The 26,405-nt window shown below is 52.8% G+C and overlaps 8 protein-coding genes across 8 annotated transcripts; 7 read left to right on the top strand and 1 right to left on the bottom strand.

The window, feature by feature from the left end:
* Window positions 1-744: 744 nt before the first annotated feature.
* Window positions 745-2,650, bottom strand: PG994_007391 (uncharacterized protein; the record flags this gene model as incomplete). Its single annotated transcript, XM_066858800.1, has 2 exons — window positions 745-2,346; window positions 2,441-2,650. 2 exons carry the CDS (start codon window positions 2,648-2,650, stop codon window positions 745-747), a joined length of 1,812 nt encoding a protein of 603 aa, XP_066715742.1.
* A 2,193-nt stretch (window positions 2,651-4,843) lies between these two features.
* On the top strand, window positions 4,844-8,718 carry PG994_007390 (uncharacterized protein; the record flags this gene model as incomplete). The annotated part of the gene is made up of 2 exons (XM_066858799.1): window positions 4,844-8,070; window positions 8,127-8,718. The coding sequence occupies 2 exons, from the start codon at window positions 4,844-4,846 to the stop codon at window positions 8,716-8,718; spliced, it is 3,819 nt and encodes a 1,272-aa protein (XP_066715741.1).
* A 2,164-nt stretch (window positions 8,719-10,882) lies between these two features.
* On the top strand, window positions 10,883-11,104 carry PG994_007389 (uncharacterized protein; the record flags this gene model as incomplete). Its single annotated transcript, XM_066858798.1, has 1 exon — window positions 10,883-11,104. The coding sequence occupies one exon, from the start codon at window positions 10,883-10,885 to the stop codon at window positions 11,102-11,104; it is 222 nt and encodes a 73-aa protein (XP_066715740.1).
* A 3,610-nt stretch (window positions 11,105-14,714) lies between these two features.
* On the top strand, window positions 14,715-16,688 carry PG994_007388 (uncharacterized protein; the record flags this gene model as incomplete). Its single annotated transcript, XM_066858797.1, has 3 exons — window positions 14,715-15,263; window positions 15,352-16,037; window positions 16,091-16,688. 3 exons carry the CDS (start codon window positions 14,715-14,717, stop codon window positions 16,686-16,688), a joined length of 1,833 nt encoding a protein of 610 aa, XP_066715739.1.
* Window positions 16,689-18,391: 1,703 nt separating this feature from the next.
* Window positions 18,392-20,894, top strand: PG994_007387 (lysophospholipase catalytic domain-containing protein; the record flags this gene model as incomplete). Its single annotated transcript, XM_066858796.1, has 2 exons — window positions 18,392-18,405; window positions 18,923-20,894. The coding sequence occupies 2 exons, from the start codon at window positions 18,392-18,394 to the stop codon at window positions 20,892-20,894; spliced, it is 1,986 nt and encodes a 661-aa protein (XP_066715738.1).
* A 1,157-nt stretch (window positions 20,895-22,051) lies between these two features.
* PG994_007386 (uncharacterized protein) lies at window positions 22,052-22,401 on the top strand (the record flags this gene model as incomplete). Its single annotated transcript, XM_066858795.1, has 2 exons — window positions 22,052-22,096; window positions 22,156-22,401. 2 exons carry the CDS (start codon window positions 22,052-22,054, stop codon window positions 22,399-22,401), a joined length of 291 nt encoding a protein of 96 aa, XP_066715737.1.
* A 1,017-nt stretch (window positions 22,402-23,418) lies between these two features.
* On the top strand, window positions 23,419-24,243 carry PG994_007385 (uncharacterized protein; the record flags this gene model as incomplete). Its single annotated transcript, XM_066858794.1, has 2 exons — window positions 23,419-23,496; window positions 23,692-24,243. 2 exons carry the CDS (start codon window positions 23,419-23,421, stop codon window positions 24,241-24,243), a joined length of 630 nt encoding a protein of 209 aa, XP_066715736.1.
* A 1,234-nt stretch (window positions 24,244-25,477) lies between these two features.
* Window positions 25,478-25,918, top strand: PG994_007384 (uncharacterized protein; the record flags this gene model as incomplete). The annotated part of the gene is made up of 2 exons (XM_066858793.1): window positions 25,478-25,682; window positions 25,908-25,918. 2 exons carry the CDS (start codon window positions 25,478-25,480, stop codon window positions 25,916-25,918), a joined length of 216 nt encoding a protein of 71 aa, XP_066715735.1.
* Between the last annotated feature and the right edge of the window lie 487 nt (window positions 25,919-26,405).

The following is a 26,405-nucleotide window of genomic DNA, read 5'->3' as shown; positions in this document are numbered from 1 at the left end:
CGTCGTTATTTCTTCGCGTTACGAGAGGTAAAGACAAGAAGGAGAAAACGAAGAAGAGAAAAAGTCAGGTCAAAGGTATACCTGATACCGCAGCCACGACCCGGTGTAGTGGATGTTTTGTCACTTTCGGACACCGAGTTTGACGAATGACTACGAAGGGTCAGAGTTAGATAGAATATGATCAGACGGCAGTAGACCCAGACGCACGGGATTCGTCCAAAAATGCACTCACTCAACGGCAGGTCGGAAGACAACACCACAGTGACCACCCTGGTCCAGTTACGAGAGAAGACTGTTAGATAATTTTAGATGTCGATGCTGTTGGTATTGAGCAGCTCTTCCAAACATCTTGTTTTCACATTGCACCAACACTGCCCTTTGGGAGCCCTTCAATACTGGGAATGCAATCGATCTTTGTTAATTCATATCGTCTCAAAATTATTATCTCTATCAGATGTCATAGTGGCATCGGATGAATAGCGCCTTTGCAGCCGGCGTCTAGAGCGCGAGCTAACCCTTCGCCCGAGGTGCACAGCCTCTCCCTGTATATAGTACAGTTTAACAAATGAAAACCAGACGTCACCTCCCAATGCGCACAATCGCCCGAACCCGCTCAGTATCAGATAGCGCCGGTGAACCATGCCTCTTTTGCTGGTAGTACAAGTAAGCGCTTTTCTTATGGAAATGTCTTTAGGAATGATCCCAGCCGCCCAATAAGAATCACATGAACCAAGGTAAACATGACTAATGTCTATGCTCATGGCCATGCTCATCGCCGTGGCTGTGATCATGGCCATGGTCGTGGCCGTGGCTGTGACTGTGACCTGAATGGCCAGACTTGTGGCTAGCAGAGTCGCCATTCTGTGACGGGGGTACGGAGCAGCATCCCTGTCCCACACAATCATCCACGCACTCGAGAAGACACGGTGGACTCTCGCCGTTAGCACAGTTTGCCAATGCTTGACCATCTAAAGTGCCGTCCGTAGTCATGGATACATCAAGGTGATTGCATGTCTGGTCAAGACAAAACTCCGGCTGCATAGTAGCGCTGTGGATGCCATATGCATGGAGGCACTTGCGTGCTGATTTGGCGAGTGCCATGTATTTCTCGCCACCTTCTTCCGTGATGGGGAATGCGACTTGAATGTGCATCGATGCAACAATCTTAGTGTCCGATAGCTGCCAGACATGGACGTGGTGGCAGCTGATAACTCCCGGAAGAGCTTGGATATCCTCCTTGATGTCTTGGATATCGATTTGATCCGGAGTGGCTTGTAGCAGAATGTTCGACGTGGCAAGGGTGAGCGGAATGGCAGATCGAAGAATGATGAAAGTGATGAACAGAGAGACCGCGGGATCCGCATAGTACTTGCCAGGCCATTCGGTGAGCCAGATGATCAAGGCAGTTACAATGACACCAACGTTACCGAGAGCATCTCCAATGACGTGCAAAACCATGGCGTTCATGCCCATGTCATCGTGGTTGTGTCCGTGCCCCTTCTTGCCCGGCTTTCGTGGCTTGTTGTGGTTGTGCTCGTGATGCACCAAGGAGTCGCGTCTGCCTCTTGGCTGCCGAGATGATGAGTGCCCCTTATGTTGTCCATTTGCGCCAGCCCCGTATGAGTTGTGAGGGCTGATGGAACTCCCGTTACCGTTCTTAATTACCAAGGGTGAGTTCTCGTCCACCTGGGACTCATCGTTTACGGTGTAGGAACCATCAACCGAGCTTCCCTCCGATTCTTCCATATTCGACCTGCTACGATCGATGATGTTCTGCCGGAAACTAGAGGGGTACAGATTGAGGTCGTCGATGCTCTGCAGGCGAGTGTGCTTAAGGCTGCCTGCGCGGCGTCGGCCATCGAGTCTAGATCCTGTAGATCGACTGTCACCTCGCTCAGCAGCGTCACCATCCGAGGCAAAATTGATGCGCCGGACAGTTTCTGGCGAGTCTTTCCCGTTGGTAGCTCTGGCAAGTGCTACATGAGGCAGGGCATCCATAGCTGGACCTCCTTCATTAGCGACCCGGGCAACATCCTGGTTGACCCTGCGTTCCTCAGCAGCATGGGCGTTGTCGTGGTCATGAGTATGTTCGTGGCCGTGGTCGTGGTCATGGCCTTCTCCATGAGAATGGTCCCCAGGACCATGGGAATGTCCATGTCCTCCAAGTACGAAGAACCCAATCAAGTTTGAAGCCAGGCCAGTACACCCAACAATCAGGATTAACTTGGGCTGCTCAATGGTAGGAGGGTCGAGTAATCGGGTAACGGCTTCGAGAATGATAGACACGCAGAGGGCAATGAGGAAGACGGCGTTGAAGAATGCACCGAGAATCTCGGCACGAAGCCACTACAGATATAATGTCAGCCGTATTGTACGGGAAAGTTGATTGTACTCTTTCTCGTCATCAATATGCACATATAGAATAAGGGAGATTACTTACACCGAACGAGTATTTGTCCGTGGTCGCTCTCTTGGCTACAGTAACTGCCCAGAGACCAACAAGCAGAGAGATAATGTCGTTCAGCATGTGAAAAGCGTCTGCCTGGAGAGCCAGCGAACCGACGAGGAATCCTGATATCAGCTCGAGGAGGAAAAAGACTACGTCTATGGCCAGCATGATGCTGATACGCGTCGACTTGGACCAGGCCATCTTGTCGTTTGCACACCGGCTGTTGCGTCTTGCAGGATGTGTATGCTTTTGGGTTTCCTCGCAAGCGACGCTGCGTGCGTGGCTGCTCGGTTCTTATACCAGGTCGTATCGCGACAGTGCTCGAATTGTATAAGTGGGGCGTGTTGGTTGAGATCGTCAGGAGGGTTGTATAGAAGACGACAGGCCTGTTTCACGTAGGATAAGGCGTCTGAAATAGTCGCATTGGCAATAAACACAATAGGGCGTCGAGTTCGGCCCAATGTCTCGACGAAGGAGCTGCGGGGGATTGATGCAGGGACCTGGAAGCCTGGCAAAGCACGACCGGTCGAGCTAGGAAGGTAAACTTCCTCAGACCGGCGAGAGAGAGAGAGAGTTCGGTAGAGTCCGTTGATACACCGAGCCTCGTAGTGTGGGATCGTCGCTGTCAGGGAACAACAGATTGTGCACGTTCCGAGCCTTGCCTGTCAATCCACCAGCGAAACTTAGAAAAAATAACTCAAACAAGCATTGCGATGGGAATGGAGATGATGAGAAACGAAACAACAAAGGTGTGAGCTGATCAGTAAGCTGATGGGGAAGATGATTAATGCTATCAATCAATGGAACCTCGGGTCGGGGGAGGAGAAATCGGAGGTGATGCCGCTGTAATTTGAATTGGACCAACCTACTACTGCAAAGGCGGCAGGCTGGACGAAGGTGTGATGTCAGGTGCCGCGGAGCTTGGAATTGCCACTCACTCAAATTGACGCTCTGGAAAACGGCTGAGATGTGGCAACATCACATATGCACTGCTCCTCCTGCTCTGTTCCTTACTGCAGGGTTGGATCTAGGGCCAATTCTCTTCTGCAACTCAGGAACGCTGTCGTCCATCCTCCTTATATACATGAGGTATGTGAGCAGAAATAAACATGTGGTAAAGCATTTTTTTTATTCATTAACCTTGGATTTCGAGTGATGCTGACAGCCAAGATCCTTGCCTTCTATCAAACTAGCTGGGAACAACCATACCTCTCTGGATTTCCCGCATATGTACTCCGTGCTTTCCCAATAACTGTCTCAACTCCCCCCTCACACCTGAAAACTTAAATTTGTAAAGTAGGCCCCAGCTGCAGTGAACGAGAGACAGAGTCGGGTGGTTTCTGATTCGTTGTTAACCGCCGCCGAGTTGTTTTTCTTGGCCATTAATCGAAGGGCATTGACCGGGATTCTCTACACAATATCCGTAATCGGAGGCCGAATCGAGTCCGGCCTGGGTCACGACTCCGGTTGTTGTAATTCGAATCGTACCATAGCAAAACCCCATTCCTAGGATCTGCCGCCCATGTACGGAGTATGTTACCATTGGATGTCTTGCGCCTTTCGGCATAAGAATTGAGCAAAAGTGACTCGTGATATGCATGCACTTTACGAGTTTGACTGACAGTCTGTAAACTCAGTATTTTGTGAGACTCTTTCTCCTGCTTATTCCGGAAGCAACATAAATCAGGTCATACATATTAGCCATACTACCAGAGTAAGCACAAATAGCACTCCCATTTTCAAATGTAACATTGGATCTAGAGCAGCCGGCAACTATGAGCACCGACGATATAGCTGGCGGCGGAATTAAATGGCTACGGTGCCTTCAAGATATAGCAAAATAAAAGCGAAAAGCAGTAAAGTCACGGAGTGTTACTGAGATGTATATATAATGTATTTACTGGGTGGCTCAATTATTCTGTTGCCCAATGGCATGCTGGGAAACCGACCTAAATACAGGCACATTGCGAGATTCATTCGACTGAGGAACCAACAACTACCTACCTGACTGATATATGACTACTGATATGAGGAGTATTGTAAATAGGGGTTTGTCCATATAGACTGAGATATTTATCAGTCGCGCATCACGGTCACGGTCACGTTCTGTGATTCGCGACTGGGCGTTACCCCCATCAAAACCTAGGTGGGGCGGCCCGCAGTTGCCCAGCGACGGCTCGGACGGTGAGGAAAGATCCACACAGGGCTTTGTTGCCAAACCGGGTCGGTCAAGAAAAGCTCGCGTCTTCTTTCGATAAACACCTCCCCCATTCATTAATTTATTAGCCGGTAATCATTTGCATGTCTTTTTTTCTCTTCATCTTTTTGATGTGTAAACGGTAAGGTACAGTCACCACAACAACGGTCGAACATCCTCTTTTTAGAAAGCCCAACATGGATGTTCAGAGCCCGCCAAAGCGGATGACGCGAGCTCGTGCAGCTGCAAAGGCAGGCAGCGGCAGCGGCAGCGGCAGCAACAGCGCTCCAACGGCCAAGCCAACCCGGGCAGCTGCCACATCCAAGGCAACCGCCGCCACAACCACGGTTCGCACAGCTCCTTCGACCAAACGGAAAACCAGAGCCGACGAAGAAAACGATGAGGAATCCCACAACACCGCAGATGAGCTGGCGCCTACATCAGCAGACACCATGAACAAGCCCCCCAGAGCGCGCGGCAGGCCCAAAAAGATTGTTGAGTCTGCCCCTCAGCAGCAGCCAGAGCAGGGCAACGATGCATCCTCCAGCACTGCGACAGCGCGGGCAACGCGTGGGAGGGTAAAGAAACCCGCCACTGGGCCCTCGAACCCTGAGCTTGTCAAGGCGACCCGAACCCGTACTACTCGCAAGGCCGCGCAACCGGAAGAAGACAAGGCCGATACGCCCTCGGAGCCTCCCAAGAAGTCTGCTCGAACTCGTGCAACTGCCGTGACGAAAAAATCGGGCACAGTCTGCACCACAGCCACTACGAATCCCACTCCCGGTCTCAAGTCAGCTGTCTCCCGGCCCGCTTCTAGGATTGTCAGCGTTAAGAAGTCGGTCTCCTTCCAGGAGCCGGAGAAGGAGAACGTCATGCCTACTGCTACAACCACTGCAGCAACTAAAGCCAAAGATAAGAAGGCCGAGACAGCGACGGGCATGCGAGCCAAGCCAGTACGAAAGGCAGCTGGTACTGCTGCCAGGGCTACGCGCGCGAGTACACGGACAACCACCAGTGACGACGACAAGAAGGAAAAGCCGGCTCCTCTAAGCCCTAAGAAGGATACTTTGAACCGGTCTTTATCCCGAGACTCGGATTCGGACGATGAGTTGGCCACTTACGAGAAAACACCTCTCAGAAAGAGCCCTGTCAAGCCACCCAGTACTTTTAAGATGATCGATCTTGGCTTCCCAACCAGTGAGAAGGCAGACGAGACCGAGGAAGCGACTGAACGCCAACCCGAAGACGCTTCTAGTAGTACAGTCCTTACTAGCCCAGCTCGAAGGCCCACATCATCTCCTTTCAAAGATGCGATGAAGTCGCCTGCCAAGAGAGTCGACGGAGTCCCTTCATTACTCTTCCCATCCAAGAACGCCTCAGATGTGACTCAGTCACCCACCAAAGCATCCTTGCTTCAGTCCCCTGCCAAGAGACCCCAGGTGCCACTAACACGATTCCAACCCCCGACAAATGGAGAGAGTGATCGGCCCAATTCACCTTTAAAAATGTCCCTTATGGGTTCTCCCGCCAAACGTCCCGCATCCCCAATGAAACTTTTGGGGTCGCCTATCCGTTCTGCATTAGACAAGACCCAGGATTTGGCTTCAACAGCTGAGGAGGGTGCCTCTGGGGATGAAGATGCTGTGGTTGATGAGGACCATGAAGTATCCGAGGTATCCGAAGCTCGGGAAGAGATCCATGTGGCAGAAAATGATAACATGGAAACCGCTTTGGTTGAAATAGATGCCGACACTGTTAAGCAACCTGAGGCCGAGATCAATCTCGACTCCCCCCAGCAGCTTGAGTTTCCGGGTCGCCTGTCTGCTGTGCTTCCTCGCCATGCCGACCCTGCTCTGCAGGAGAAACGCTCGGTGGCCGCTGATGCAGCTCCCCAAGCAGAACAAACGATCGCGGCTGATACCGCCGAGATTGAAGCCCAGCCTGAGGAAGTGCCTACACAGCCTGAGGCACAGCAGGATGATTGCATGGATGTTGACATGGACGATACCAAGGAGGATAAAGCTCATGACATTAGCCCGGAGTCTTCTCCTCCTCGCCCTGCAATCAAGCCAACTAATCCCATGTTCGGATTGCGACAAAAGGATATGGTTCCTTACGAGTCTGATGAATCCGAGGATGAGCTCGCCTCTAGTGGACGGAAGTTCCAGGATGAGGCAACTCTCACATTGAGCGCTGTCCCTGCCACTCCCACCCCGGGAGCTTCCAAGACGCCTAGGAACGGTCTACCTACAAGCGCTATCAAAGCTGCTGACCGAGCCATCCGATCCGTCTCGCGAGGCTCAAAACTTGGCTTCACGCCTCTTGCTAGGCAACTGAGCGACTGGAGGGCGGGTAGTCCTCTCAAGCTCGGCAGCAGCCAATCGAGTACACCAACAGAAAATGTTGGCGAGGAGGACCTTTCTTTGGTAGAAAACAACACTCCTAAATCGAATCGCGGTTCGCCGGCCAAGAGCTCGTACTTCGAAGATGAGATGAGAGTGAGGGCAGAGATGGAAGCTGATGAGTCCGAAATGAGCTTCGATGCCGACGCGGAGATGCTGGCGGCCTTGGAGGCTGACATTGGTGCCAACTACGACGATCCCGTCTTTGACGACATCCCCGTTACTGAGGAAGACATGGAGCTCGCTGCCGAGGCCCATGAAATGTCTCTCGTCGAACCTGAACAAGCTGAAGAGGTGCTTGAGCACCAGGCCAATGACGATGAGATCTCTGAAGCTAGCCAAGAGTACGGAGACGAGAATGCTGTTCCCATCGACCCAGCTTTGCTTGGTGGCGCCACTGGCCGGTCACGAGTGACAATCTCTGGTGTCCCTCCTGTCACCCCAGTTCGCCCTTCTTCCATGCGTACCTTCAACACTACAACCAAGGTTCCTCTCAAACCAGCTGACGATGCTACCCCCAAGAGCGCGAAGCGACGCAGTGTTAGTGCATCTCGTGCTCAAGTCGCGCGCCCCGGCGGTCTCTCTAGAAACGCGACCGTCATTTCATACTCGCCGACGAAGCACTCCGAGGATGATGAAATGGATCTGGATGACGAAGACAGTGAGCAGCCGCCCGTGACCCCGTCCAAGTCCGACCTTTGGTCGGCGATGGGTACACCAGCACGCACACCTCGTAAAGATCTTAACCCTGCTCTATTGCGTGGCGCGGTCTGCTTCGTGGATGTCCACACTACTGAAGGCGCCGACGCCAGCGCCGTGTTTGTCGATCTTCTCACTTCGATGGGCGCTCGTTGCGTCAAGAACTGGACCTGGAACCCGAGCAGTCCTAACGGCAACGAGTCCTCGCAATCGAAAATTGGAATCACTCACGTCGTCTTCAAGGATGGAGGTAAACGCACAATGGAGAAGGTTCGCGAATCTGGTGGCGTCGTGCAGTGCGTTGGAGTCGGCTGGGTATTAGAGTGAGTTCAACGGTTCCCAACATCCTGCTGAACTTCAAAACTAACTATCGTTATAGCTGTGAGCGTGAGAACGAGTGGATGGACGAGGCCCCATACTACGTCGACACCAGCCTTGTACCTCGCGGTGGCCAACGCCGCCGCAAGAGCATGGAACCAAAGGCTCTGGCAAATCGCAACGGCACACTGGTAACGCCCATGAAGCAGACTTCGGCACCGCGTGATTGCCAAACCGTGCCCAACAACCATGTCAGCCGCCGTGATAGCACCGCATGGATGCGAACGCCGTCGGACCGCGATGAGGACGAGGAGATGGACGCGGTCGGCGAAGAGGACTGGGACGCCATTGGCATGCTCACCCCCGTCCCCAAGACGCCCGCACCCGAGACCATCGCTCGTTTTGCCATGGACGTAGCCCCCGAGACACCAGCTGCTCAGACGGATACTGAAGAAGATGATTCTCCTGAAAAGGACGCGATGCTCATGCGGACTGCACCGCCAAAGCCTAGTCTCTACGCCGAACTTGGCCAGGGCCTACTGGGCCGGGAGAAGGACCAGGGTGTCATGATGAGACTGATGGCCGCAAGGCGCAAGAGCCTGCAGTTTGCGCCCAAGATTGCCAGCCCTTTGAGCAAGGCTTGGAAGAACTAGACTTTACTGTATGGACCACGAAGGGAAGATTCGGTTGTTTATAAGGAGGAGTTTTGGGATTGTTTGAGTCTGTACTTGTCTACTAAGCATGACTGGAGGCATTCATCACATTCGCTTTGACCATGCCTTGGTTGGCTCTCAAAGACGGCTGGCGAACAGGATATTGGAATACCACGCACGCTTTAAAGGCGATAGTGACGTGGTGGTTGGCGTTCAGGTTATCGTTCGATACCAATGCTTGTAATTGTTCATGTATGGACTTATATCGTTGAGGCTTCAGTCAATCATAGATCCCTCACATGCCACATTCACACTTATTCGTTGATATCTATTCTCGCTGTGGTCTTGCTTTTGTGCCTACCTGTATGCGCTACTACCCCTTCTCCGGCGGCAACGTATTGATGGCATAAGTCGTTGCCTCCGCTGCAGGACTTTGGGCCTAGTCCATTTCGGCTTTAATGGCTTACCACACTTAGCTGTAAGTTGTTCATCCGAGAGTGTGTATGCCAACAACAGTAACGACGACAAGTCAGGTACTTAGATGATTGCCCAATGTGACCTTTAGTAGTTGGCCCATCGAAGCAGTGAAACAAACACGCAAACCGGCATACACTAATGCTCACGCAGCGGGTGATTCGCATCCCCCGGCGTATCTATCAAGGTATGTCGCCTGTCGACTCCGGAGGAATGCGGCCAATATTGGATATATTGACGTCTAAGTAGGTATGCATAGTCTGTTGTTGGGTTGGAGGCCAAAGAAATGCAGTCGAGCATCCCATCGTCTGATTAGCAAACGAGAAGGGGAACGGCCCGTTGGACGAGGCAAGGGTATAGGCATGGTGTTGTGGTGTGGTCATTTGCGATTTCCATGGTTTGGTTGTTTTGACAATGACTGGACTATTTGACGATCGCCGCTGCAAGGGCATGGGTTAAGAATAGGTATAACTCGGCAGGTTCCACTCACTCTTACTCGGTCAAGTCTCGGCCATCGATAATAAGTAAGGGCTGTATGTATGTATGAAGTTGGCTCGTTGTCCTGGGGTGTGTCGCCAAGCAAGCAAACAAGCAAGCACGCAGGCGCGCCGAGTCTTTCGCCTTCAGTATTGACTGTTGGAGGAGAGAGAGGGGGGTTATAGGAATGAAGGTGCAATAATGATCGTCTTGTTTGCTACCATCACAGAGTTTCAGTGTTGTATTGGAATTGGCGAAGCGCTCTCATTGGTGCTTCCTGAGGGCACACAGCCAACACCAGTTGCGATGCTACACACAACAACCTCATCGCCCAGTAGCAATATTGATTTGGTAGTCCACTCTCACTCAACCCAAGAATTTGGGGTCCGCGGTGGAATTGTGCGAGAGTCGGCGGGAAGGTGGATGGACGGGACACATGCATAAGCAGAAGCGCTCCGAGCTCGATCAAACGCATTTGATCTGTTGCAGATTCGGCACGGCTTACTGTGTGTGTAAGCTTATCAGCAGGCTCCGCATAGGGCTGAGTGGGCTGAGCACGCAGTAAGTATACTCGCTGATCTCACCTAAAGGGGGGTGGCTGTGTTATTTTGGCAAAGAAGCCATACGATCACAGTACTTGCAGTCACGTAGTCCTTGGGATCTGTTTTTGGAGTCACATGGAGTGCGGTTATGTTCACCGCGGATGCCGCCAATGGCATTGTTGGTTTGCTCACCACCCACATCCCACGCCGAGCCAACAGCTGCTGTGAGAAGACAATTCTTTCTTTAGAACCAACACGGTTTTCTGGAACTATACTTGGTGTTCGCCAGGGGTAGCGTACGAAAGGAAAATAACTATAAACAGACGACCTTCTCGTCCTTGCCCCCTAGATAGATGGCCTCCACTCGAGGTGTTTAGCACAATATAGAACACATACATCGCCTTCGACCTCCTGGCAATCATCCATTACCCCATCCTTGTAGCTGACTTGGCTCCTTTTTTCTTGATGCGACCTACCTAGATCTCTTCACCGTACCAAATAAGACAACAATACCCCTGGCGCGGCGGTGGTGATCACTCGAACTTCAACTACTTATCCCTGCTGTTGTTATCGACTACCAAGCCTAGCAACTATAGCACCCACGCACACATACATACACCCTGTCAAGCACAAATTCACACGTGCGCACACGTATACACACCTTCATCAAGATGCTTGACTCCCGCTCCATGGAATGCCTGTACGAGCACTTCTCGGCTCAGCAGCAACAGCCCGCTCACGACCCGGAGAAGCAGCGGCTAGGTGCCCCCGAGGAGAAGAACAGCAAGCCCTCGAACGTCTCGAGGGACGAGACCGACAGCTCTGTGGCGGCTGCTGGAGCAAGAAGCTACAGAAGCTTCTGGTTCTTCTGGCGGGCCGATCTGTCACGGTAGACAGGGTTGCGGTGTGGGGGTATCGTCTGTATAGCAGTTGCCGCAGTAGGGGGGATGGCACCGGAAGTGACAAGTAATGGGGCCGATCTTTACTATTGGATTCGGACGTTCGGGCGTTTTATAGCGTGTTCAGGAAACGAGAACCCCTCGAGGGGGGAAGGGTTGGGGGAATAGTCAGATATGGTGTGAATAGGGGTGCTCCCGCGTGAGGTCGGTACGGTTTTCGGTCGTTCTCAGGCTTTTATGATCTTGTTGTGGTGTTTTCAGGGGCTTTCGCGTGAACTGGTCGATCTGCTATCTAATGGTATGAACATTGCTCAGGGGTATGGGGATAGTGTCACTGGATCAGTAGCCCTGATATGATGGCGAAATGAGTCGGTCGAGCACCCCACAAGGGTTGGTAGAGGCGATCAAGGGTCGGTCTCGCTTGCTCTTCTATAGTCTGCTGTCCAAGTAATGATTTACCACATCTTCTGCTCGACAAGAAACAGTTCTTTCCGGCTCGTTTGCCGATTGCTACCCTGGTTTAATTATCAAGCATACCTAGTCACCTGCCATGCAGCGTGTATCCAAGACGAAGAGAAGAGGACTGGGACAGAGGCAAATATCGGCGCTCGAGGGGCAAAAATAGGTCTCAGGGAGGCAGACCGCCGTATGCGATATTCACGAAGTATGAGCGCCACCAAAGTCAGGAGATAAGAGTAGTACGGCACACGGTATATGGATCTGTCGTTGTCGATGTGGTCTGGTTCTAGTCTAGAGCCGACAAACCCAAAGGTAATCTCGGGTTCTGCAGATCAGACTACACATGTATGCAAGACTGAGCAGATGTAGCAACAACGCACGGGAAGGGGATGAGCACGATTTTGGCCTCGCCTATAGCCTTTATTGTTTGAGACAACAAACACCCAAGCATATATCTCACCGGTCGATGACGCGGAGCTATCTTGATCTGCAGTAGAGGATCCTAACATATTGCCGGGCCGATCTGCCATGACCTGATACAAATTCGTAACGCAAACCCACTGCAAAGGGGTACGAGCAGAGGGAGAAACGGGCGCCAGATGGATGCCCAGCGAACGCTGATAGGTGAGGCAGTGGGAACAAAAGGGCCAGCTCGGCACTACGTTGCATGAGGGAGAGCCATTCGGCGTTGCCGCGGTTTCCACCAAATAAGAGAGAGAGAGAGAGAATGAGAGGGAGCGAGAGAAAGAGAGAGAGTCCCGCCAGCCTTGCAGAGGTCTACTGGGAAATGTGGTGCAGCTCGTCCCGATCTTTACCGAGCGCAGTACGCGCCCATCGAAGAGGAGTGTGCAACGGAAACGGCAGGTGGTTTTCTATTCCTGGAAGGGTATCGTGCCAGCAGGCAGTACATACATACAGCATGCAGCAGCAGAAGCAGCAGCAGCAGCATCAACGGCCATCCAGCCAGCAGACCAGCCCTCCAGAGGAGGCGAAGAGGGAGAAAGATGGTTGGGGAAATGAAGCCCGGGGACTGTAAGGAACATATGGCGCGATGCAGATTCTTTGTCTGGGAAAGTAAGTGTCAATGCAGCACGGTGTGATGAAGCGGGAAAATGCATTGGCTGTCACGCCGGAAACAACAGATCTGTCGAGCCGTGGCAGATTAGATTGGTGGCCGTCGTGTAAGATCCAAGCCCGTGTGGTCGTCCGTCACAGGTGGCAGAAGAGGCTAGTCAGTAGGTCGGTGGGAGTAGGTACATTGATTGCATGGACGACGGAGAGGATATTTTGGAGAGCCCAGGTGTGAGTAACATCCTCTCTCTCGCCTTCCCTACAGGGAGATGTCACCAGATCTCGTCGTTGAAGATTTTTCTTTTTCTATTATTTTCTTTTCTTCTTTTTTCCCTTCTTGCCCCGTAAAAAAAGAACAAGAAAAGCAATGATGGGGGAGGGGGGGGGGGGTAGGGTAGGGGTGGGAGGCAGAGGTAGGGGTGATGTTTGACCACCTTTTTACCAGATTTGGAGTTCCGGACTGACCTTGCTGGGGGTGGAGTGGGAAGCACCCGAGAATCCTGTCCACTCACCGAAGCCAGCGGTCGGATCAAATGCCTGATTGGCCGTTAATTTGATTGGCCAGGCGGGCTTGACAACGCAATCGAGCGCCCGCGAGGGGTTCGTTCCAAAGAAAGAAAAGAAAATAGAGGCCCAAACACCTGAGCAGTCAGATCCGTGGAGTGCGGGACGACGACTATATGACACCCACGTGGCTGGTGCTTCCTGCAACCGCCTTGGGCACAAAGGCCAGAAAGAAAAACAACCACCTGTGAATGCCAAAGTTGAGGGGGACGGCATCAACCGTCCTTGCATCACTCTGACCTTGGGTATGGTAGCTGGCTGGCAGACAGACAGACCTACATGTACATACATCAATACTATACCTACCTACCTGCTGGTACATTGATCTTCTACCACCCAAGGCAGACTGCGAGACGAGGTGCGACTGGGGTTGATAAGCATGTATTTATCCTCGACGGGAACTAGCCAAAAGGCAAAGTGCGTTCCAAGGAGTAGCACACATATTGACAATACCCAATCCCAAGGCTGCTGGGTCTGCACCTGGAGTCTCTAGGTGAATACAAATCGTCGGCTCTTTCACCATCTTTGTCAACATATGTCTAGTCCTTCTTGTTGTTTGCCAAAGTCCCATTTCTACTTATCCATGGTTGACCGAGGTTAACGTGGCATCGCTCGAACGACGTCGCGCCTAAACTTGACATCCTGTTAGTCAGTCTTGAAGAAAGCTCCCGATATACGTACCTACATACATCACTTCATGTAGGTAGGTACTATTTCCCATTTACCACTACCTGCCTTGCGAAATCTTCCTATTCATTCATACGTATATTTATTTCAAAGTTACGGGCATTGTTCCAGTGCACACCTGTCGTTTTTGTCTCCTCCGAGCAATGTAATTTTTCAGTGTTGCAGTGGTTTTGATAGCGAGCAGCGGCTTGTCCCCCATTTCCCCGTTCCCTGTCATTTTTTTTTATTTTATTGTATTTTTAGCGCGGGGGACCTATTCGGCTCATGCCGCCCGCCCGGCAGACGAGCGAACGAAACCTTCACGGGTGCTTCTACTACAAGCTATATGTATCTAGGTTACTTTTACACCTGAAAGACAGTCAAAAGAGAGAGACAGAGAGGTCTGTTTGTTGCCTACTGACTGCTGTGCCTCCTCAGGTAGTCAGTCTCCATTCCCACGAATCGACATTGCGGGTACCTGAACGACCCTATCCCGTCCCAGACCTTTTCGCTTTTGGTTGTGGCCCGGATTTTCCACCGAGGAAGCACATTTTCCTCTCCACGCGCATTTGAGAGAGGGGTATCTGCAGCAGCATATTCGCTTCCGTCCAAAGTTGTGCCCAAAAGGATTCTCCCCCCTTTCTCTCCCCCTACCGGCCAGCCGTGCAGCTGGGAAGAACAACAACGCCGTTATTTTCTGTCTACCTTTTGCTGCCGAGATCCAAATCTGCTCTTGCTTTGGCTGTTTAAAAATACATTTCTCCGGTGTGGAGCACGCGCTCTTAGGCGAGTGACTTTGCTATACGTTCCCTATGATGTAGTCGGCTTTCCGTCCGCGCGCGCAATGCATCCCGCCCCGAGCTTGGTAGAGGCATTTCCCAAGTCGGAAGACCCTAGAGCGCCGCCGCCGCCGCCGCAGCCGCAGCAGCAGCAGCAGCAGCAGCAACAACAACAACAACAGCATCAGTCACAGTCACAGTCACAGTCACAGGCCCAGCAGCAGGACCAACACCAAGGCCAGATGCAGAGTGAAGACCAGAGCGTGCAACACCAACATCAACAACAGCCGTTACCCCACAATCAACCTGAGAATCATATGCCGGCTTCCCCTGGTCAATCACCTCAACCCTCCAGGAAAGATACGTCTTCGTCCACATCTACCACTGTGACAGACGTTACAGCAGTGACCAACGCCTCATCTGACACCAACGCAACAATCTACAGCGTGGAATCATCACAGTCGATTTTCTCGGTCAAAGATGGTGCGGAAATCTCCAATAGTCGCCGCGCTAGCCGCCAGCGTACCGGCCCCCTTTCGGCCCAGCAGAGGGAGAAGGCTGCACTGATACGCAAACTAGGGGCCTGCCAGGATTGCCGCCGACGCCGGGTTGCTGTAAGCTGGATTTTTCCTCATGTTTCGCTTGCCGTTACCATGTAAGAAGTAATGGGGAGGGAGGGTCGGCCACTGACATGTACTATAGTGCCATCCCAATCACCACAACATGACCTGGGAAGACGCCATGAGAAAGTATCGATCTCACAGCCCGATGCAGGAACTGGTGCCACTTGCGGGTCGACCAATCAGCCCGGCATCGAGCAACCATGCCTTGCGGCATTCATACACACAAGATCCCCAGGACATGGACGTTGATTCGACGCCAACCCCCCCTGCCCCCCAGAGCACACCGGGCCGCGCGCCGTTGAGTGACTCACGCATTCGAACCCCTTTGCCATCTGGTCCCAGGCTAGACAAAGCCATGACGATGCCTTCGCTTGCAGCTGGCCCGCCATCGTACACAGCTCTGCCCAATATCGACTCGATCAAATCCGAGCTCGAAACTACCGCTTCTCGGATTCTGTCCGGGCCCCATAGGGGACGGTACAGCATGATTATGGTACTTCTTGTCTGTTGGCAAGATGATATGGATGCGAATGTGGCAGCCACCGTCGATGAGCTGGCCGAGGTACTCGACAAGATGTACCATTATACGATTGAGGTCATCCGAATCCCGCCTTCGTCATCCGATGGCTGCAAAAACTCATCGAGATGGCTCTCTCGTACAATCAATGACTTCATTGATCATAGTGATACGCGCGATGTATTGAAGGTGGTGTACTATAATGGGGGCAGCTTTTTGGACGAAAACAGGGAGATGATCTTGGCAAGGTGAGCTTCGCTAGGAGTATTCTCCGTACGATGACACAGCTGACTTGTTGCAGCGTGGAGGACATGGACAGAGCGTCTGCCATCCGATGGAATGGCCTTCAGCAAACCCTGGAAGAAGCCTGTTCGGACACATTAGTCATTATCGATGCGCCGTTCTATCCATCTTTTAAGATGGTACGCCAAAAGGGGGTCCTCGAGATCATCGCCGCATCTACCTCGCAGGAACAATACAACTTGATCGGCAGGAACAGTCTCACGCGAGCACTGACCGAGCAGCTGCGTTCCCGCATCAACCAGAGGCCATCGGATGCTCTTTCGGCAGCCGAGTTTCACTCGAAACTTCTGGCACTCTACCCCCGAATTGTCCACGAGAGGCATCATGGACTCGACGCTATTACGAGAACGCCATCCCCTTTACACCTGCAGATGTCGGGGAATTGGAGGCTTCCCTCGATTACGTTAGCCCCGCTGCAATTCGTGCAACCCAAACCCCCTTTATTTAGTCCCGAGGCCAATGGGGGACCTCAGCTAAACCTGTCGATTCGATTAACCGACGAGTCTCTCAACATTGAGAGCTGGACCAATTGGCTTCGCATGTTACCGGAAGGCATCAAGGATGTGAAGGTCGAGGGTCCTTACCATACGTTTTAGGTGATCTACACCACTTGAACCAGATTACGTTTTCTCCTAAATATCTAGGACGACTTTATGAGCCACGACCACATTAAGAGGAGGACAAAAGAGAGAAAGAGGGAGAGAGCGAGCGAAAGAAAGAAAGAGAAGGATGTATCCGATCAGACGTGGGCAAGGCGACCAACCTGGGTGTTTCTTCTTCTTCTCATTTTCTTTATTTCACGTCTCACCGAATGATGAATCGCTGCGCTGACGAGTGCAACACAGAGTTGGCTCGGCTTGGAAGATGGACTGTACGATTTCGTGCTCACATAATACCCCCAATTGTTTTGGCTACTTCCCCGATCCAGCGACAAAGGGAGAGAGGGAGTTGTCTGTGTACTAGGTTATCGCATAGAATTTGCGTGCATTATTACGATACCCGTAAATGGAAAGAAGGAGCATATTTGGCTACTGCATAGGCGCTCGCGTTCGTTTTTCGGAAACATGAGTGCATTGCGTCGTGGATTCTGCGCTCGAAGAAGTATGAGCTGTGCCTCCTTGGTGCCGAGGAGAGTGTCGACAGGATCGTCCTTCCAGCCTCGAAGGTTCACCATCCGAGGCAATTATGCTTTCGGACCTGTTCAGGATGATGGTGGTGGCTGCCGCAAGCACCCCGGGCGAGTCGTCTTTTTATTGCCTTCATCCTATGGACCGAAATGCTGACGAATAAGAGGGATAGGAAACGGAAACACGCCGATCTGCGCAGGCTGTGAGAAGGATTGCGCAAAAGAATGCGAGGTTTCGTACTCGGCACTTCTGTCAGCAGCACGACATGATGTATGTTCTGTAGGTGTTATATGGATATTATGGCGATACAGGAATGAATGAGCCACGAAGGAGTTAGGAGTTAGGTTGGGCTGACAGGCGACTAAGGTGGAATTTGATGGTTGGCTGATAGACAGACGCGGCAGAAGGACAGAAAGGGGGGGCTGCGGTAGTCTTGGCGTCTGTTATGTCCTGATGCGGGACTAGTAGCGACAGAGCTCGGAAACGCGGCAACTTTGATCTGCGCGCTTCCCCGGAGAGTGCAACCTCAGGACCCCTTAAGGTCCGCAGGCCGCGCCGCCTTAAACTGCCAGAGAGTCAGACCCTAGGTAGCCTAGGCTATTGGAAGACTAGTCCAACCTGCAAGGCACCTCGGGAGGAACGGTGGTATGTTTTCGGCAGAAGGCTCAAGGTTGCAAACAGATGTATGCTGTCATTCTTGTCAGGGAGTGCGCCCACCGTTTCATGAATGCGAAAATGCGAAAAGCAAGAGCACCATGGCTGACCTATTGCATCATTGCTCACCGGCCAAGCTGCTGTGTGGACCGTACTAAATCAGACCTTCGCCAACCCGAAGCTGACATGACTAGGATGCAGCGGAGATGATGGACTTGGCGTGTGCAAGCTGCAAATTTCTGTGCAGTCAATAACAAACAGAAGCTGGCAGCCCTCTTTTATTTTACTTTATACGAGCAGAAATCGCAGCAGTAAGGAGCCAGCTGGTGGCTAGTATCCTTAGCCCGCAGATACAAGCGCTGAAGTCAGAGCCCCAGCAGGCCCAGCGATACCCAACTAACTGCCCATCGATACATACAGGTACCGTACCTATATACCATTACGGTCCTACCCGTGGTCTGTACAGGCATGGATGGGCCTCGCAATAAAATACCGATAATAGAGATCGCTAACTAAATATGCACGACCAGGCGTAAATCATCCAGGACCCCCCTACTCCACCAAGCCTTGTATGGACAAAACAAGCAAACAAGAGGCGATTTTCATTTCTCGATGAACAGAACCTTGATACACAACACAAGCAGCACGTTCTTCGTATTCTACACAAACGGCCAATCATTTTCGCATTTATTGCTCATTACTCACAGCCTACCTCTACGCCGCATGCGCGCGTCAAACTACTGGCTCCTTACCGACAAGTACCCATCATAACACCCTTGCCGGCACTCCCGGAATAGGCCACCAGCGAAACCAATACTCCATACTTCGCATCCTACGTCGTGTGTGAGCCGCGGTGGGCTGGGGCAGTGCACGTACTGCAGTGTTGTTGCGGCGTGACGCAGTCGACTCGACTCATTCCTTCATTAATATAATAAGATTCCGTCTTACTCACGCTCGCTCTGCTTTGGATATTTCTCCCTAATTTTCTTTCTTTCTCTTCATTGCTTCCTAGCCTTCCTGCGTTTCCTATTCCCCTATTTTACTTGCAGGCCCGATGCATCCGAGCTTCTCACTACTATCGCTGGCCTCACTGGCCCTCGCATCACCGAGCCTTGTCTCTGTCTCATCCGAAGTCGGACATGTGATCAAACGGGCGCTCCCGGACTCGCCCTCTGGAGGCTATGCGCCGGCGAGGTCAAATGTCCCTCAACCCGGCCCACAGTTCGTGGTGCCGAGGCGGTTTCACAGCAGGAATCCGACTGGCTGCGCACACGACGCGGCAAGACCGTTCAGCCCATGATCGATTTCCTGCGTGGAGCCAATATCTCCGGTTTCGATGCGCAAGCCTACATCAACACCCACCGACAGAATCTGACAGAATTGCCCAATGTGGGCATCGCGCTGTCCGGCGGAGGCTACAGGGCGTTGATGAACGGGGCGGGCTTCGTGGCCGCCGCTGACAGCCGCGTCGCCGGCTCCACCGACCAACACGGCATTGGAGGGCTGCTGCAGTCAGCCACTTACCTAGCTGGGCTATCGGGCGGTGGTTGGCTTGTGGGTTCCATCTACGCCAACAACTTCTCGACTGTCTCCGAGCTCCGGGACGGCAGCAAAGGCTCAGACCTGTGGCAGTTCAGCAGATCCATCCTGCAAGGACCCAAGGATAGTGGCATTTCGATCCTCAACACGGCTTCCTACTGGGATGACGTACACAACGCCGTCGACGCGAAGCGAGATGCCGGCTACGAAGCTTCCATCACCGACTACTGGGGCCGCACGCTGTCGTACCAACTGATCAATGCCAAGGACGGTGGCCCTTCCTACACCTTTTCGTCCATCTCGCGCTCACCTGGGTTCAACGACGCCAACCAGCCTCTGCCGATCCTGGTGGCGGATGGCCGTTTCCCCAACGAAAAGGTTGTCGCGCTCAATTCCACGGTGTACGAATTTAACCCGTGGGAGATGGGCTCATTCGACCCTAGCGTATTTGGTTTTGTGCCCTTGCAGTATCTCGGTTCCAACTTCTCGGCTGGTGCTATTCCCGACAACGAGAGATGTATGAGCGGATTCGACCAGTTCGGATATGTCATGGGCACTAGCAGTTCGCTCTTCAACCAGATTGCCATGCGCAACATCTCGTCGGAGAAGATCCCAGATTTTGTTACCAACGCGATCGAGAGCATCTTGAACCGTATTGGTGATGCCAACGATGACATCGCTGTCTATTCTCCCAACCCCTTCTTCCACTACAATAACAAGACCAACCCGTCCGCGAACGAGGCGACCTTGACCCTCGTGGACGGCAGAGAGGATCTACAGAACATGCCTCTCCACCCCCTGATCCAGCCGGAGCGCGCCCTCGACGTCATCTTCGCCGTCGACTCGTCGGCCGATACCGACAACAACTTCCCCAACGGCACGGCGCTGCGAGCCACGTACGACCGCACGGCGGAGCCCATCAGCAACGGGACCCGCTTCCCCGTCGTGCCGGACGCCGAGACCTTCATCAACAAGGGCCTGAACCAGCGCCCGACCTTCTTCGGGTGCGACCCCCAGAACTACACGACGGGCGGCCGGGCCAATGCCGCCATGCCGCCGCTCATCGTGTACGTGCCCCTGATGGCCTACACGGCCTGGGGCAACGTCTCGACCTTCACGATGAGCTACGAGGACGCCGAGCGCAACGCCATCATCCAGAACGGCTTCAACGTCGCGACCATGGGCAACGGCACGACGGGCGACATGTCGGCCCAGTGGCGCACCTGCATCGGCTGCGCCGTGCTGCAGCGCAGCATGCTCAAGACCAAGACCACCATCCCCGCCGCCTGCCAGCAGTGCTTCGACGCCCACTGCTGGGACGGCACCACCGACACCCGGCCCATCGCGGGCGGCTACCAGCCGAAACCCGTCATCGGCATCCAGGAGACCAGCGCGGGGGCCAGCTTCCGCGCCGGCGATACCAGCAAGGTGTTGGCCCTGGTGTCGGCGGTTGCCGCGTCGGGCCTAGTCCTCGCCATTTAAATTTAGTTATAAAGCAGATTTATTCGAGAGAAATTTATAATTGAGAAAAAGAGATTGAACAGCAAAACAATGCTGACTGACTGATCTATTGGATGGTATGGGAGTTGGGTTTACGAAATGTTTTCACGTTCTTGCATAGCATAAGGAGGCAGACTGGCGTTGGACAATCTAGCAATGTTACTTCACTACACAAAATCTTCGTTTATTCTTCGTGATGGGTGTCTTTTAGCGTTGCCAGATCCGCATGCTTTACAGTCAGCCGGGGTTTCGATACGTACTATTGTTATTATTGAGCCGTAGTCCCGGTACTCTCATCATACGTGCTTGACTAACCTTAACTCTGAGTTCCTCCGGACGACTAAGGGCCATCTGTAACCACACTTCAGCAACCCGATGCATGAAGCAGGCTCTGATTTTGCCCTGGTCGGATGCTCTGCGATGTTTGTTGGAAACCCTGCCAAGCCAGTGCTGTGGCGATTCTTCGAGAACAACACTTAGTCTCTTAGCCTATGGCAGATCTAAATCACTCCCCACGAGACATGAACCACAGATGAAAGATACGAAGACACATCGAGGCCATATGCCTACCTTCTACTATCATGCGCGTACGTTCTTGAGACCACCATGCCTGGATCATCAGAAAGCTATCTCATTAGTATAAGAAAGAGTATGTTCCGGAGGCCATGATGACCGATCCTGGCCCTCTCTCATGCATAACAATCCGATGGGCCAGACATAAAGACTTTACTGTAATAAGATACAGAGGAACAGACATGAAAGCCCTCGTAGTCGTCGCGCCGCTGCAGTTGGGCGTTTGCGCAGCACAATTCTACGACGGAGAACCGCAATGCGCTGTAGGAACCTTCTCCGCCAAGCCCCTCTTCCCCCTGAATACCTACCAGCAGGGGGGATGAGAAATAACATGTGCAGGTGTAGCTGAAGCTTTCCCTCCGAATACATAGCGATACGCTGTTGCAGCCGCGATCTCGTCTATCCGCCACTGCTATGTCTGGACTCTCGATTGCCAGTGTGGGAGCCAACAGCGTCGGATCATGTCGCTGGCGAGAAGTCTGGTCCACCACCAGTGCGGGACGTCGGGGGCGGAGACGGATGATATAGAGCTGAGCGCCCTGGACGCCTTCTCCCGATCCTGCGAGATGTTCCGTGCTGAACAGTCGTCTTCGGCAAGCCACCGCGGATACGTCAGCGCTGCATCAGACGAATCGTGGATATCCTCTTCTGCTTCTTCTTTCAACTCCAGGGCCACGTCCTGGTCGACGACAAACGCCACGTCAGCGGCTCTTCCACGCACCTCATCAACAAGGTTTTCTCAGGTAACGAGATCTCATCTCACGAAGGGAAGTTCCGCCGCAACAATCACTGTGTGAAACTCCACCACAGGACCAGGACTCCCTACGCGGACGACGCTCCTGACCACAACGACCGCCAGCCTCACGACTACGACCACCGCCACCCAGACGTTTTCCCCGACACCAACAAGTGTTAATTCTGCTGCTGCCAGTTGTCCGGCGCAGAGATCGGATCATAGGCTTGCCATTGGTCTCGGGGTTGGCCTGGGTGTAGGGATGCCCGTATCAATCTACGTCAACTGGCGCATATCCCGGCGGTTTCGCAAGAGGCAGGCCGTGGACTGACTCATGACCTCAGTTGAGTGGTTGGATGGCCAGGCTGCCGGGGAGGCCAAAAGAAGACGGAGAAGAAAAAGAAGAGAGAAGAATTGGTAAAATGTTGGAACATGGTTTGTCCGACGTACGACAACGAGTAGCCTACCTGGCCATTGGGAAAAGTTTGAGGAAATGAAGCTGGGACGGAACTTCCAAGACAGGATAGACTAGAGAATTCTTGTTTTGTCGAATGGGTCGCACCGGTAGAAAGTCCAAACACAATTGAACTCTGATGCGGGGTTCTCTGATACTGCGATACTTGCCGACGAGACCTTGGATATATGGCGACAACAAGTACCTCTCTAACCCCCGCTTCTAGCGCCGAGCTCGTATTGACCACGCATGCATCCCCCTGCCACCTGCGCTCAAGCTAGAACCCTCCTTGCCTCCCTGTCCGTCCAAGTAGTCGTACCTGGCTGGGAACTAGCAAACGCCCAAGGCTACTGTGACTTAGACATTTGGGCTGCAGCTGATCGACCTGCTCGTCGGGCCAATGGGAACCTCCCCTTATCCTATCCATTTGACCACGGGCTGGCTAAGATGACCTTTCCATTCTCCCCAATTAAGCAATGGAACGACGTCGATGAATGAGGGAGGGAGTTGCGCGGCCTTCCATGCCAATCCACAGCCCGCCAATAAACGCACGCGTTCCCGTCCATTCTGGCCGTCATGGTATGCTATATAACCAGATTCCAACTCCCTCTCCTCCCCTTACAGCATCCCTCTCCCCGCTCACCTTTTCCCCCTCTCCTCAACCATTATTTTGAGGTCAATTGCGCTCGTTACTCCCCAACATCACCATAACTGCCTCTTGGACGTTCAGAAACTACCCAGAAACAATGAAGGCTGTTCTCATCCTCGCCACGACAGCCGTTGCTGCTGCCCAGTGCTACTTTGCCGGCGAACCTGACTGCGCTGTAAGTGGTTACCATACATACACACACATACATACATACCCCCATGACTCGCTATCGTTTCGTTTCGTTTCGTTTCGTTTCGTTTCGTTTCGTTTCGTTTCATCATCGATACCTAGATAAAGTGGATTCACCGAACAAACGAACTAGATACACAAATATTCCGAACTTGAAACTGACCCAAACCCGAAAAACCAGATCCCCTGCCTCACCGACGCCATCGGCAAGGTCGGCTGCGCCTCGGGCGACATCAAGTGCCAGTGCAGCGCGGACACGCAGACGGCCCTGGTGCCGCTCGTGGCGCCCTGCCTGCAGAGCAAGTGCTCGGCCAAGGAGCTGGGCCAGGCCCTGCAGGCCGGCCAGGACATCTGCTCGAGCTACGCGGCCGGCAAGCTCACCTTCAGCGCCTCGGCCATGCCCAGCAGCGCCGCCATGACCACGCCCCCGTCGGCGTCGGCGTCGGCCACCGAGACCCCCATCACCGACCCCCTGCTGAGCATCCAGACCTCGATCCCCTCCAACGCGACGGCGTCCATGTCCATGTCCATGTCTATGACCATGACCCAGAGCGCCACGATCACGATGATCACGGGCAGCGGCAGCGGCGGCGGCAGCGGTACGTCCACCCCCGCCGGTGGTGATGGTGCCTCTTCGACCAGCCCACCCGCCAATGCTGCGGCTACCCAGGGCGCCGCCAAGGTGGTCGGCGGGGTCTTGGCCGGTGTGGTCGGACTTGTTGTTGCATTGTAAATTCATAGTTGGACATAAAAAAAGCTCAAGGCCTGTGAAATGTCAGAACCTTATTGGATAAATCCTGGTCAAAATGGCATGCGCTGGAAGAGTAAAAGGAGAATAATTGGTGCAAAAGTAGCTTTCGATTTCCATAGCTATCTGAACTTGAAAGTCCCAGATAGCCACTAATAATGTAATAAATATTCGACGTGTACGGTGCTACCTTTCTGAGTGACCTTGCCTTAAAAGACCTGATGAAACACATGATACTATTTATATGCCAGTATCCCCGAGATTGCGTTTCTTATACTGGTTCTTTCGTGGCAGGGTTCATTAGCTGTTTAGAATCTCAATTGCTCAGAGTTCCTTAGTCAGATCTCTTAACCAGATTGCCATAGTAACCGCCAAGAAGAACTGGCCCATACGGCTACGGCACGGCGCGCGTGAAGTGTGTGTCTGCCGGTCATGGGCTGGGACTTAGCGGGCCATACCGGGCGAGTTGCCCTCGGTGGATGGTATTGTTGTGATCCTTCTCTTGTCGTTGCATACACTCATTCATTCCCTTGCAGGTGGCGCCCCTAAGCTCTTAAGCGTCACGTTCTCCCTAGGTCGTGGACTTTCAGTAAGTAGATTAACTAACTTCTTGGTATTTTCCAAAAAAGCTTGTCTCATCAACCAGAGCAACATCATCCAACCTGAGGTGTTACCAGACTCCTGGGCTACGGGGAGAGGAGGGGGGCCGCAGGGGGTCCGCCCGTCCCGGACCCAACAACAAAGCCAACGTCCCTCGCTTCCTACGGGGAAACGATTACTAATCATATAGCCAACTGCATAAAAGCTAAGGTCAGGGGTTGAGGATGGGTGAAAGGAGATTGGTCAATTATGCGAACTATCTAAGGATGGGCAAGGTGTATGTATGTAAGTGACGGACCCCTGTTTCCTCTGTGTGATAGTGGCCGTCGTGATGCTTGTTGGCTGTTGGCTGACTGTCTGTAGGTAACTTCAAGCCTCCTCTGCATGAATACGCCGATGGATATATGTAAGAGACGACGCAAAGCTGTCCCGAAGGGTTCCTGCTCTGTGTATAAAAAGGCAGTCTACCTCAGCAGGTATGGTGTTGTCCTTCCTCTCCTAATCAGTTTTTGTTTATCGGCTTTATTAGTCTCTACATACTACTCATCATCTATATTCTACCGCGTCCGTTGCAACTTGAGAACCTACCAGTTATATCCATCATTCATTCCAGCTCAAAATGCAATTCACCACCGTTGCTTCCATGATCGCCGTGATGGCAGTGGCCGCCTGTGTGCAGGCCAGTCCTATCGCCGGCGCCATGGACGCGGACGGTGCGCGTTCGCTCCTCATTGCGCGCGAGCCGAAATGTCAAGTTATCCCAGAGTACGTGTTTCCTTCTTCTTCTTCTTTGAAGCTAGAATCGATCCATTTTATCGAGGTGCGTAAGTTATTAGACTGACCCTTTTTTTTTTGTTCTTCTTCTAGCTGCTGAGCACGATATTCATCTAGGTACATGGCGTGAGAGAGTTTTGGGGGGGGGGGCGCGCAGGGCATGTGATGCCTGGATTCCCACTGCAAAAGTACATGATGATCGCACGCTAGGTACCGCGTGATATCTGCGTTGCGTCCTTATCTTGATTTAGAGGCTATTAGATGTGACGTTATAGTCGCTGGTTGACTATCGAAACTTGTTAGCTGTTCATGAGGGAAAGGAGCAAGATAGAAAGAAACAGAATCAATCCCACCTCGTCAAAAGACCGATTCTCGTAAAGTCTCCAATCACTCTCATTCATGCATTAGTTTTGGCCGTAAAGGTCCTTGGACCCAGCCCGTCGGTCATTCACACACGTCGGGATCCTTTCAAGGTACTGAAAAACAAGCTCCATGCAGCTCATCACCATCGCTTCCGTGACCACGTTCAGGGACTGCCGCCCTTGGTACGGGTCAGCGCCCCTTCTTTCGCCAGTCACCAATGATGTGCGAGTCCGTTCTTCGAGGAGGGGCCCGGCTCCTGCTGCATGACAATTCCAGCGCGAGTTGTTCGGAACCCGGATGTGGCTTTCTTGCTCAAACCCTCACACAGGCTAACACACCTCCACCCCATCCGTCTCTTTTGGGTAGCTGTCACAATAGCGGCGAAGGGTACCGAACAGCTTGGCATGGGT

This window comes from Apiospora phragmitis (genome assembly GCF_038363925.1).
Source record: "Apiospora phragmitis strain CBS 135458 chromosome Unknown utg000007l:1.0-2108841.0:1.0-2111359.0, whole genome shotgun sequence".
Lineage (NCBI taxonomy): Eukaryota > Fungi > Ascomycota > Sordariomycetes > Amphisphaeriales > Apiosporaceae > Apiospora > Apiospora phragmitis.
The sequence above is the reverse complement of the archived record's forward strand: the minus strand, read 5'-3'. Positions and strand labels throughout refer to the sequence as shown.